Source organism: Arachis duranensis, chromosome 5 (genome assembly GCF_000817695.3).
Source record: "Arachis duranensis cultivar V14167 chromosome 5, aradu.V14167.gnm2.J7QH, whole genome shotgun sequence".
Taxonomy (NCBI): Eukaryota; Viridiplantae; Streptophyta; class Magnoliopsida; order Fabales; family Fabaceae; genus Arachis; species Arachis duranensis.
This window is the reverse complement of record NC_029776.3, coordinates 13,465,128-13,478,685: the sequence shown is the minus strand read 5'-3', so window position 1 is coordinate 13,478,685 and position 13,558 is coordinate 13,465,128. Positions and strand designations below refer to the sequence as shown.

General features: G+C 32.7%; 1 protein-coding gene across 2 annotated transcripts; it reads left to right on the top strand.

Moving 5' to 3' along the window:
• Positions 1-9,089: 9,089 nt before the first annotated feature.
• Positions 9,090-12,211, top strand: LOC107488147 (phosphatidylinositol/phosphatidylcholine transfer protein SFH11). 2 transcript variants are annotated; one of them, XM_052262348.1, is made up of 11 exons: positions 9,090-9,661; positions 9,747-9,846; positions 9,928-10,194; positions 10,278-10,355; positions 10,448-10,549; positions 10,624-10,673; positions 10,763-10,871; positions 10,988-11,077; positions 11,166-11,306; positions 11,403-11,480; positions 11,608-12,211. In XM_052262348.1, exons 1-11 carry the CDS (start codon positions 9,264-9,266, stop codon positions 11,650-11,652), a joined length of 1,458 nt encoding a protein of 485 aa, XP_052118308.1. In that variant the 5' UTR covers positions 9,090-9,263; the 3' UTR covers positions 11,653-12,211. The 2 variants fall into 2 exon arrangements, with proteins under 2 accessions (XP_052118308.1, XP_052118309.1); XM_052262349.1 differs by having other exon boundaries at positions 10,424-10,549; positions 11,403-11,444.
• The last annotated feature ends 1,347 nt before the right edge of the window (positions 12,212-13,558 follow it).

The following is a 13,558-nucleotide window of genomic DNA, read 5'->3' as shown; positions in this document are numbered from 1 at the left end:
GAAGAAGAAGAAGAAGACGAAGGTGAAGAAGAAGAAGAAGAGAAGAAGAAGAAGAAGAAGACGAAGAGTAACCGTTTGAGTGGGGCGCGTATAGTTACGCTCCATTCAAAGTGAGTTAATGCGCATGTTAATGAAGTTTGGGTTGATAACTTGTAAAACTTGTACGGCCTTTTTACTTGTATGTGTAGCAGACCCCAATAAATTAACGTGTTTAGATGTAGAATAAATTTAAAATAAATTATTTCTACTCATAAAAATTTTATACATTGATAAACCTACTTACAAATAAAAAAAATTAAAATGTTATTTAGATAGATTTAATGCCATAAAATTATTTAAACATTAAAAAATTATCCAAAAATTTTAAATTACCTTCCTTAATCTAACCTAACCTATTCTAATCTCTAACCCCTTTATCACCACTCAAATTCTTTTCCAACTCTCATCCATATCTATTACAACTGTCTGTGCCACCATCATCACAATCATCACCGTCGTTGGCTCCTTCTCCCTACACCACCACTATTCTCCCAACAATTTCTAACATGAACCTAACTTTAATTGCGCTGTGAACCCTATCCTGTGATGCCGTGCCAAGAAATTCCAGCTTTGCGTTTGTTCTTATACGTCCACACGTCGTTGTTCTTCTTCCCGTTCTGAACCTACAGGCTGCAGCGTCTATTCTCTTCTCGCTCGTGGCACGAAGAACAATGCTCTCGACGAAGCCACCACAATTTTCGACAACCCGAGGGAAAGCGATTCTGATCCAGACGTAGAAGCAGCTTTTCCCTTCAGCAAAAACGCCGACAAGATTATGTTTCTCGATGCTGAATCGACATGCTGCAAATAAGGATATTCAAATTTAAAGCGATTTAAATTAAACCATTCATTCAATCTAGATAAAAAACTAATTAAAACCCCACTAAACGGATTAAAATCACATCAGACTTGGAATCGTATGATGGTTCATCATATTATTATCAATTCTTCTTTTTATATGTCATTATTTTTGTTCAAGTAGTTAAGAATAGTAAATAGCGTGCTCCATCAGCCAAAAAATGAATAAATGCGAGCTTTCTCTTTGTTAAATATTACTATAGAGAAATTTCATCATGACAGATAGTAATAACATCCACAAGCTTACATCAACATCCACAAGCTTACATTAATTTCACTTTTATTTGGGTGTAACATCGTACATGCTATAGCACGAGGCACTGCAAATGCGCATCCTCAAATCATAAAATAACAATGTTGACTTGTGCCCACGTTGTTCAATTTGATTTATCTGCATACCCGATTGCGATACGGGAGTAAATACTAAATTGTTATATATAATATAATATTTTGTCTAAAATAATTAAATATATTCATGTGACATGGTTTTATTGATAATACATACATGATACAAGCACAGCGGCGGTTGCTAGGTAACACCCGCATGAATACATAAATGACAAGAAAAACTGAAAAAATAAACTGGAGGCCAGGAATTGAAGTATTGTGAGAGGTTCAATTCTTCTCCCCTGGAGAAGCTGCAAAGAGTGTGTATAGTACTTGGTTCGTGTAAACCAGCTGTCCACAGCTCAAACTTATGCCAAGTGCATTACACACAACCCAACGAAACTATCAATTCCGCATCCACCCCCACCCCCTCTCTCTAGGAAAATCAATTGCATATCAGAGACAGAGATACATGTATTCATTAATAATTAATTAGAAGACATACAATAGTAGAAAACCTTCAAATAATTTTCATTTCATATATATACACATACATAATTTAATTATTTAATATAATATATATTAATATTTTAATTAGTATATTTATAAAAATATTTTATAGGAATAATTATTTTTTTGGTGTCTAAACATACAAAAAAAGACAAAACAAAACACTATCTTAGATCAGAGCTGGAGATTAACTCTAGGCTCAAACCAAATAATATGATTAGTATTATTCTTGATTCCATATTTAGCCATTAAGCTCGTTCTATTTGCTTTTCTGACTATCCATTCAAAGTGAACAAACTAAGGACGAGATGGGTGTGTTTGGCAAACACGTTGGGGAGGAGAAAAGCTTGAAAATTTTAGTTTGATGTTTGGCAATTTTTATCTTTGTGAACGCAGAATTGATTCTGCCTCTGAACCCACGTTTAGGAGAAGCTCAAATTTGTAGCTTCTGCGTTTCACGTTTCACGTTTCATGTTTAGGAGAAACTAAAATATTTCTTTTTTATCAATCCTACCCTTCATTTTCTTCTATAAGAATGATACTAGTAACTATTATCTTCACAGTCATTCTTTGTAGTTCTTCCTACTTCTTCATAATTTTTTAGTTCCATTTTTTTCATCAAAATCATTCAGATTTATTTCAATCACTAATAAATTGAAATTTTTTTATTTTTATTTGATTTTATTCATATGAATTTTATTTATGTTTTATGATATTTTTTTTGTTCATATGATATATGTTGTTGGTTTTATGGAATTTTTATTATTTCTTATCTGTATAATTTTTTTCTATTCTTTGATGTACTCTATTTTTGTTTTGTATTAATTTTTTTTATTTTTTATTCTGAATTTGTAAAATTTGTAATTGTAATTGTAATTATTATATACTACGTTTATTATCAAAATTTTGAATAATATAAATTATGATCCTATGAAAAAAGGACAAAATAAATAAAAAATTAATTATAAGTAACAATAGAGTCATAAATAATAAAAATTTATAGTCTAAAATAATACTAAATTAAAGAGTACTGACGATACTAAAAAAAATTATAGAATATTTTCTTTTTGTGTGACATTATAAAATTTATAGTACTCTCTTTTATATTTTTATTTTTTATTGTATTTATTTTATTTATATGATAAATATTTTTTATATTATTTTTTATAGTATTCTGATTTTGCAAGTATATAAAATTGATGTCTATTTTAGTAATTTTTCATCTAAAAGTGATTTTGAGTAATATAATCCAAACAACATTTATTTTACTATAATCAATTTTGATATAAAGATTACCAAACATAAATCACGTTAACCCAAACTAACTTATCATCAAAATCAATTTTACAAAATCAATTTTATACAAACTCTGGTTTGCAAACCGTAATCCAAACACACACATAGAAGCTCCTAAATCTTGTGCATCAAATAATATCAACAACTTCAAAATGAAACCCACTAGCAGAATCATGCATGAGTTGCAAGAGATCAAGGCAATCCGTTTTACACACAATATCGTGTAATCCACAATCCCAAACTAAAATAAGACTCCTCCAAACAGCAAAAAGCTCACATCTGACAATAGATCAGGGAGAGAACTTCCAAAACAACCCGAAATCCAACTATCATTAGAATCTCTAATAATACACTCAAACTCCGTTAAATTTAAATTCAAGATCTCCTTGATGATGTCGTCGCGTTTGGCGTTGAATTGTGTGCAGGACTCATATCGTGGAGTTGGTTTGAAATTATTCTTGTTGTCTTGCATTTTTTGTCGTCTCTGTAGTGAGACTTTTCAGTTTTTTAAGTTTGTCAGAGTTCTTCAATGTCGATCTGACCTTTAGCCTTTTCACGGAACTCGGCCATAGTCTTAGGTTTGGCTACAGCAATAGTTTCCTGGAATTTTCCTGGTCGGAGTCCGCTTTTTATTGTGTGCAGTTCCACCTCGGGGTGGAGGTCGGGTATACTCATGGGTATCTTTGTGAAGCACGTCATGTAGTCCCTAAGGCTTTCGTGCTGGCCTTGCTTGATTGTATTCAGGTAATCGGAGTTGTGTAGGTAGATGGACGATCCAGCAAAGTGCTCCTCAAAGGGCTTTAATAGGTCTCGAAAGCGAGAAATAGAACCTGCAGGCAAAGAACAAAACCAATCAAGTGCATGACCGTCTAAGTAAGATGGAAAGCAACGACATAAAACTTTATCAGATGCACTGTTTACTATCATTATGAAGGTGAACTTTTTGATGTATTTCTTTGGATCACCTAATCCATCAGAGGGAGTTAGGTTGGTCGGCAGAGTGAACCTCCTGGGTAACACGAAATTCATCACCTCAGCCATGAATGACCCAGGGAAGCTTTCCTGATTGTCGTCCTCGTTGTTTGGCCAAGCTTTTTCATTATGCTCGGGTTGCTCCTCTTCGTGCCGAGTAGTTTTAGAGACGTGTGTTGGCCCTGACTGATGCTCGACTTCCTCTGTCTATTCTTGCTGATCGTTGTTGTTTTTGATTCGGGTGTTATTCAAGTTGGCAATTTGATTTGCCATTCTTTGATTCTCTTCGGTCATGTGCTGGTTGGCTTGCCGCAACTCGGTCACCATCTGAAGGAGTTCGGATGGTGTGGGTGGAAGTTGTTCAGCCATGACTTCAAGCAAGAATCTCGAGGCCGATGATATATGGAAGGAGTTATATTCTCGGCCTCACGGTGGACGCCAATTATTCTTGTATAGATACCTGAAGGGAGAGCTCGGTCCCTGAGAGTCGACGCCGAGTTGTTATCTTCGGTGCCGACCTTCGAGCTTCGTGGAAGTCTGAGCTTTACTCCGAGGAGATGTCCAATTACACAAAGCGTGAGCAAAGAACAAGGGGAGAGTGTACCTGCAAAGGCACTCCGAAACTTAAGTCAGTATTGAGAATTCAATGTGTGGCTAAGGATAGGAGACTATACCTTTTATGAGTGAAGACAGGTCGGTTACGTTTCTGTTTCACCGTCTGAATTAAAGAGTAATAATTGAGTGATAAAATCCAATGAGACGTTTTGATTCTAAGATGTCCGTTGATACTGTCTTGAATTGTCGAACTATAACGTTGGTTTTCCGAGTAATAACGTGAATAATGCCGAATTATAATAGATAATGCCGAATTATGATGTTAAAAGTGTAACGGTCGGATCAATTACATATACATTTATTTATTTATAATTTTTTATATTATTAATATTATCGTTTAGAATGATAAAAGAAATTTTATATTAAAGATTTTTTAAGAATAAAATATAAAAAAGTAATTAGTAAAATTAGTAGCTACCTGTAGTAACTAATACTTTTAAGATATTTGTTAAAAAAATTATCATAAAAAATAGGCTTTTTTTTTGTTATGAATTTGGAGGACGTATTATGTTTGGATATGGAGAGCTAGTATGTTTTTGAAAAATGTGGAATTAATTTTTTTTTAAATCAAAAAATACAAATCGAAACTTCAGTTTTACAGGAGTTAAAAAATCGAGGATCAAATTTAAGGAATGTAAGATTTAGAGTAAGGAGTGTACTTATCGATGCCTCTAATTGTAATTTGTGTGGATTCAAATTTTTTTTAGATGGAGCAAATCGTAAGGTAAATTTTGGATTAAAAAAAATCATAAAATGCAAAATTGAAATCTGTGAATCGATTTTTCGAATTAAAAAAAATTAATTCATTGAAATCGAAAACTGAGGGTCAAATTTGTGATATATACAACTTCGCTACTCACTTGTGCAAACTTCATCTTCTTTAATTCATTTTCTTTTTTTTTGTTCTCTCACTGTGTTCACTTTGTTTCTTTTTAACTTTTACAACTTTAAACTAATGTTGAGGGTAGAAACATTGTTTTAAAAAAAACGGAGGATAGAGTTATGTTAAAATTATATTATCATTGTCAGGTATTATTACAAACACTAGAGAGTAAGTTTTGTATGCGAGAATCCATGTGATATTATTGTTTCTTTTACAATACCATTTGAAAAACTAAAATGTGTTATTTGTGAAAAAATAGATCTGCATATACCGAAAATAGTATCGAATATTTTGTACCGATATCCTGTACCAATGTTTGATGAGTTCGTTCACTTCCAAATGAAATATGTAATCGATAAAAGGAGCATGCAAGAGATGTGGATAGAAGAAAGAGATAGTCTCGTGTCACTGCTTATCAATTCCATCCTTTTCATGTGCAGGTGGTATACGTGGTTATTGACCACAAAACTGAGAGTTAGAATTGTAGAATTCTCCTTTACTATTGATCATCGTTGATATATTTTTGTCCATTGAATTGATAAATGATAAAATTTGAAATTCAAATTTCGAACTTCAAATATTCACTCTTCGATCTCCACTCATTTATCTTTGGCCGTCCAATTACTATAAAAATGTGTTTTAATTACAATTAAATATATGAGAGTCCAATTTGAAAAATATTGCCCTCCAATTTGTAGAACTGTAAATCTAAACTTTAAATTTGTCTTTTGCTGCCATTTACATCCAAAAATTATACACACAATATCAATGATAGTGAAAAATACTATTTCAGTCTTAATATACAAATTAAAAAGTGTACAAAAATACAAGCGAAAATGTGAAATAACGAGTAAAGTAAAATACTTGAAAAAAAAAGAAAAAAGAAAAAACTGTCCACGGTGGTGATGACGTGGAACAAGAAGTGTAGTAGTGGACAGAAATAAACGATTTGGTTTTTTCATAAATGACGTCAAATAATTAAGAGGGTTCAAGTCCCAACAAGGTGCCTCAAACTCTGGATACAGCTAGCTTATTTGTCCTCTCCTCATTCTCCAATCCACACGTGTGTTTCTAGATTTTTTAACTCCGCCCCACACGACTGTACTAACACCCATCACCATGAGATCAACCATATAAAAATGAAAAAGCTTCATGGATCCTTGAGCAATTCGAATTCTCAACACACATTGCCTTTTGTTTTTGTTCACAATAAATCAATAATACACATTTTGAAGAGATTCATCAGGGACTTGCCCGAAAAGTAGTAATTAAAGCGAAGAAGCATTATATTATTAATATAAAAAAAATTTAAAAACCAACCGAATTTATTATTTTTTATTAATATTTTTAATTATTAATTTAATTTTTTATTTAATAATTTAATAATATATTTTTCGTATATATTTTAAATATTATATTTTTATAAAATATTAATTAATATTTTTAGTATGTGTTTTTATAACAATACTCACTGTTCACAACAAAGATTCCCATACATTAACTAAATAAGACACAAGTTAGTCCATGCCACGCATCAATACCGTAATGATATGTGGTTATTAAGTGCTGTCATATTCATATACGAAGACTTGACAGTCTTCTCTAAACAGATACTTCCTTACCTTTAGGTGAGATTAAAAAAAAAAAACGCACCTGCAAAATTTGTTTGCGGAGATAAAAATCTGCTCGCGTGAATAAATGAAGACAGAAACAAAGATTGAGTTATCTACTCTAGGATTTATAAAGTTTTTGCAAAGAAAAAATTATTTAAATGCTCTTACATACATATATATAATTATGTAATTTTAATTCATTTTTAATATTTTTAAAAAAATTATTTTATTTTTTTAACTTATATGTTAAAGATATCACGTGTGTTTATTATGTTAAATTTATACTGACATTATATATTTTTTTAATTCAATATCCGTCAAAATTTGTAGATATCTGCCTCTCTACTCATGGAAGAAAATAAACTGAAATCCGGGATGAAAATAGAATAAAAACAGAAGACATTTTACTAAACAAAAATAAGAAACGAAAAAGGAGTCTCCGCCCCATAAAAACACATTGCCATCCTTATTACTTTCAAATACACCCCACCAAAATTAATCTAACATGTACATTGTACTCTATGGTGCATGTACGTATACAATAGATTTGGTCTGAGTACTGGTCCCCCAATGTGACTGGAAAATGAACCACTATATATTGCCTCCAATAATACTCCCAATAAAAAACCTAGGACCACAATTTATTGTCCCCACGAGGGAATAAAAGTTAGTTGTCATTTTGAATTTCAAACCTCAAACCTATTTTACCAATAATTCATCACTTCAATCCGCTTCACAGTCTATCTTGTTGCTGGATCATCATATATAGTGGTCAATCCCACTATTAAAACGACGACTATGATTTAGTATGAGGCAAGAACTTATATGACACACTAATTATTGAAATTGTGTAAAGACACTACATATCTACAATGTATGGCTAAATTGCTTTTAACATAAAGTTAAACCTATAGCCGTAACTTGTATTATATATAGGGTAAAGTATTAAATTGGTCTCGGACGTAATTCTGTTTTGGTCCTTAAGGTTTAAAGTGTTCTATTTAAATTCAAAAAAGTTTCATTTAGCATCAATTTTGTTAATTATTTAATTTTGACCTCACTGTGGGACTAAATTGATGCTAAATGAAATTTTTTTGGATTCAAATAGAACACTTTAAACCTTAAGGACTAAAACAAAATTACGTTCAAACCTAAATGACCAATTTAGTAGTTTATCCTATATATATATAGCAGTCTCACATCTTACGCTTTTAAGAACGGTTATCATTAGGTAATCTAATTTAAAACATTAAGCATGTGTCTCAATATATTTGTACACAGGAAATGAGCCGAGACGCTAATAAAGATACTTATTGATTGTCTCACAAGAAACAAATCATATTATTCAGGTATGAGTATGTAATATACAATATCGTGACTTAGATTTGTTAATATACAAAAGGATATATTGTAAGGTTTAGGATCACGAAAATTGTACGTTATCCGAGGAAGATAAGTATGATTAAGGTTATCCATCTCACCCAACCGCCATGGTAAGATGCGGCTCAGATTAGCTCATCTTTTCTCTATAATCCCTATTCTAAGTTGTTTATTCTTTCTAGTCTCAATGCCATCTTCCCATGGAAAATATCAAATTTGTACTATATTGCCAACATTTGAAATTTTTTCATAGCCCATGAAGATTCAGAATCTCCTAGTATAATAGAGAGAGAGAACATAAATTTGAGAGTAATGTTACCCAAATTTGTTGGAGAGTTGAATTTTAGTAACGATATGATTTATCCAACAAAATAGTTTTTCTTTTTGGTATTTGACAACAAAATAGTAAAAAAAAAAAACGAAAAGTGTTTAGGCCCGTGCACATTACATAAAATTAGTATGAGAAGCCCAAGTAGCGAGGGTAAGTGGGCCTATATGCACCGAAAAAAATAGTGTGTGAATTGGAATCAGATGCACAACTTGTTTGTTTTTCTTTCCTTTCGCGGTTTCTTGGAAACAAAACCATTCTAATTCGATCCTTCGTTGATCAATCTTGAGAAATTCCCTCGCCCTCTTCTTCATTGTACTGCTGTGGTTCTTGTTCCTCGTAAGTAATAACGTGTCTTGTATGTGCATGTTGTTCATGAACAATGGCTAACACATATATAGTTTGAGGAAGGTTGATATTTATTTTCAGGGGACATAACATAATGAGCAGTGTGAAGGGAAAGGAGAAAGAGAAGGATGTGGAAGTTGTAATAACAACAAGAGGTGACACTGAATCATTAACTACTTATTCTTCTTCTTCTGGTGAGAGAGCGTGGTTGCATTCTGCTGATGGTAGAACTAAATGTCTTCATCCCCCTATTGAAACGCATTGGGAACTCCCTTCATCAGGTGCCAAGAAGCCTTCTTCTTCGTCATCATCAAGCTTCAAGTCACTCTTCACCTTCCCTCTCACCAAACTCAGAAGGACCAAGAGCATGCAAACCGTTCTAGAAGGACCTCGCGATCCAAAAGATGCCCAGATTGTTGAGTCCTTCCGCAGAATGCTCTTTCTTGAGGGTCTCTTACCCACCAAGCACAATGATTATCATACTCTTTTGAGGTACCTCTAAGGCAATTAATTGCTCGCATACTTTCTGCTTTTTCAAACTCTGTTAATTACTTTGCCTTTCTTGTTTGTTAATAAGGTTTCTTCGCATGAGAGATTTTGACATGTTGAAATCCAAAGACGTATTTCTCAATTATCTGAAATGGCACGAGGAATTTGGAGTAGACATGCTTCTTAAGGTGAATATAATATGATAATCACGTGCATAGGAATAGGAATAGCTTCTTATTGTTTTGCTTTGTTGATACACGATGGATCAGGAATTCAAATACCCGGAGTACACAGAAGTAAAGAAATGCTATCCTCATGGATACCATGGGGTTGATAGACATGGCAGACCAGTATACATTGAGAGACTTGGGATGGTAGACCTTAACAAGCTGCTGCAAGTAACCACATTTGAGAGGTTCATAAAGTATCATGTGTCAGAACAAGAGAAAACATTGAGAATAAGATACCCTGCATGTTCCATGGCAGCTAAAAGGCACATAGCATCCACTACAAGTATCTTGGATGTTAATGGAGTAGTAAGCACATTTTAATTTGGACTAGTTCAATTCAGTTTCTAGTGCTAGCTCCAAATTAATGCATATGGTTTTAATTGTTCCAGGGAATGTCTAATTTCTCAAAGCCAGCAAGGTACCTCTTTATGGAAATTCAGAAGATCGATAGTAGTTACTATCCTGAGGTATCTATGTATGTCTCTCTAATAATTCTTTTTCAAATGGAAGATTGAACTTACTGATTACAAAACAGTTCGCTACATCGATGGCCTTGCAGACTCTTCATAAGCTCTTTATTATCAATGCTGGATCCGGCTTCAAAATGCTATGGAAAGCCGTTAAGACATTCCTAGATGTTCGCACAGTAGCAAAAGTTCAAGTATGGATCAGTATTATATTCCATCATATTATTTCATTTTCAGATATCTTGAACTAACAACATTCTTATTTCAGGTGTTAGGTTCTAATTATCTTAGTGTGTTACTTGAGGCTATTGATATAAGGTAACAAAATTTATTTTCCTTTTGTTTAGTCATCGCATTGATAATATAGTGAACCTATAAGATTTAATTATTGTTTGATTATTATACAGTAATTTGCCAAGTTTTTTGGGTGGTAAATGCACATGTTCTGATTATGGAGGATGCTTAATGAGTGATAGAGGTCCATGGAAAAATCCAGATATAGTAAAAATGATTGAGGTTTGGCAGTACTTGAAAATGGCATCTTTTTTAACTCTTTCAACATCAAAAGGGTTGTGCTTTTACTCGGCAAGTATGAATAGTAGTTGAGAGAGATATATCACTTAACTTTGCAGGTCATATCCTTGAGAGAAGAGATGGATAGTAAAAATGATTCAAATAATGGTGATGTGGCTTCAGAAGATTCTCCCTCGATGCCCAAAAAGGTGTTGAGTTATTCGCCATTGTTCTGCTTTTACTATATGTTCAGCCTTCTTGCATGACAGAACAATAACATAATGAAATATGGGGCAGGGTGACATGGGAAACCAAAATGACTTTGGTTTTAACCTAGCTCCACTTGATGAGTCAGCATGTGCTGGATCAGACTCAAAATATAAGTTAGCATTGCAAAAAATTAATGGCCTGGAAGCTGCTCTTGGAGACACCAAGAATGTGAGTTGCATTGTCAAATTAATGCATGTAAATTAAAATAATAGTAAATTCTTATATACAATAATAAACTAATTTAAACCCGGATATATATAACAGAAAATCGAGACACTGGAAGAGGCACTTGAGGACGCCAAGATGGTGAGCCTAATAATGTTGTTGACGATAGAGATTTACGTACTATTCTCAACCATTATGTAAAGATAACTGCACGAGAATTTTCACCATTGTAGAATGTTTCCTCTAGAGTTAATGGAATTGGTAGTCTGATTTTTACCCTTGTTATGTTGTTTTTCTCTTTCAGGCCTTGAAAGAGCTCGCACAAAGTATAATACAGCCGAAGCTATGAAAATGCTAGTGTTGTTGACATTGTTGAAATGAGAGTTCAACAGAGACCACTGTGTGTTCTAAAAATATCGAGGTGGTTTATAGAGAAAGATAAATAAGAAAGAATAGTTTTCGGCAGTTTAGTCGGGGTGGTTTATACAGCAGTGACTAATGGGTTTAAACATGTATCGCATAATGTTCCATGTTTAATATAGGCATATAGCCAATCTGTGTATCACCTATATTGTCTTGTCCTTTAGGTAGCGTTTGGTGGAGAGACAGAGACAGAAAGACTGAAACTGAAAGACTGAGACTAAGAGACAGGAATTGAAATAAATCTCAGTATTCTGTTTGGTGCAAAATGGGAGACAGGAATTGAAACAAGAATGAAACTCTAATTTAATTTGCACAAAGGGTAAAATTGGAATTAATTAATTGAAATGAAAGTATTTTAGGTATAAAATGTTATTAAAGTTTCAGTCTCCATCTCTAAAAATTTCAGTCTCCTGTGTCCTTACTTTTTGGAGGTACTGAAATACTGAAATTTTAGAGACAGAGACAGAAATTTTAGTACCAGTCTCTGAACTAACAAACACGATATGCATATTTACCTTTAATATCTCATATTGTTAATTATCTTCAATAAAAAATCTAAAAAATCAACTCTATATGCAGTTAAATAGGTCATTTTTCAAAAAAAATAAAATAAAATTCTAAAATCTAGTTTTAGGCTCAAAAAAACATACATCTTCCTACTTCTCTTCATCAGAAAGTCTAAAACATCAATTCTATATGCAACTAAGTAGCTGGTTTTTTTTTAAAAAAATTGATTTTAAAATTTTAAAAATTAGTTTTAGCCTAAAAATAATGCACCTTCCTATTCTCCTTCGTCACTCTTCTAACGCCTATCACCGTTGCTCAGAAGTCGTCAAACCCCAGCAATCATGTGTCTTCCACTGGAAATGACGTTGGAAATGCCCGCTGTGGTTACATCACACACAGTGTTCCAAGCTCGCGCCATCCATCACCAAAGGTCGCTTAGAAGTCGTCTATCACCAGCATCTATACGTTCTTCACTGTAAACAATACAGGAGAACGTTCTTTTTCGCTACTTGCAAGGACTTACACCAACGTGATAATGCTATTCTTTCAAATTCTTTTTTTAGTTAGGTTTTAAATGTAGTTTTTCTATGCTTTTAGATTTTTTCTGTTTAGTTTTAGATGTTATTTTTAGAATTATAAAAAAACTATTTAAAATTATTAACAAGAATCATCCGAAATGTAAAACGTCTAAAACATAAGAGAAAAAAACATTTGAAACCTAAAAAGAAGAAACGTTCAACATTATTAAAAATAAATCTAAAAATGAATAAGAAGAAACATCTAAAATGATTGAAAACAAATGCAACAATCAAAGGAAGAGACGGAACTTTCCAACGTCTATGTCAATATTCTCTCGCTTCTCGACTTTGGAGAGGTGGACACGACAGGTGAGCCAATTGGAGATGACACTGAATATCACGGCTAAGGAAGTGGGAGAGAAGGAAAAGGATTTTGTAGTTGCTTTTTTTTTTAACTGCGAATGAGAGTAAAAGTGAAATTATGATTATTTTTTATTTAGAATTTTATTGGGCTTTTTTTATGATCCATATACTAGTTGGCTGCAGTTGACTAGTATCCTAATTGGCTACTTAGCAAAGTTGTATCTTAAATAACTTTAACTAGATTTAGCACTGGAGAATAAGATGGATATACAATTTATAAAATATATTTATAAAAAAAATTGTGATCAACAACTAAATTTTTTAAATACTTGTGCAAAACCTTAATAATAATAGAAAGAAAAAAAAAGAGGCATGAAATTATGTGAAAAGAAGAGATAAAGAAGAGACATAAAGAGAATATTAATTTATATATTACATATAGGA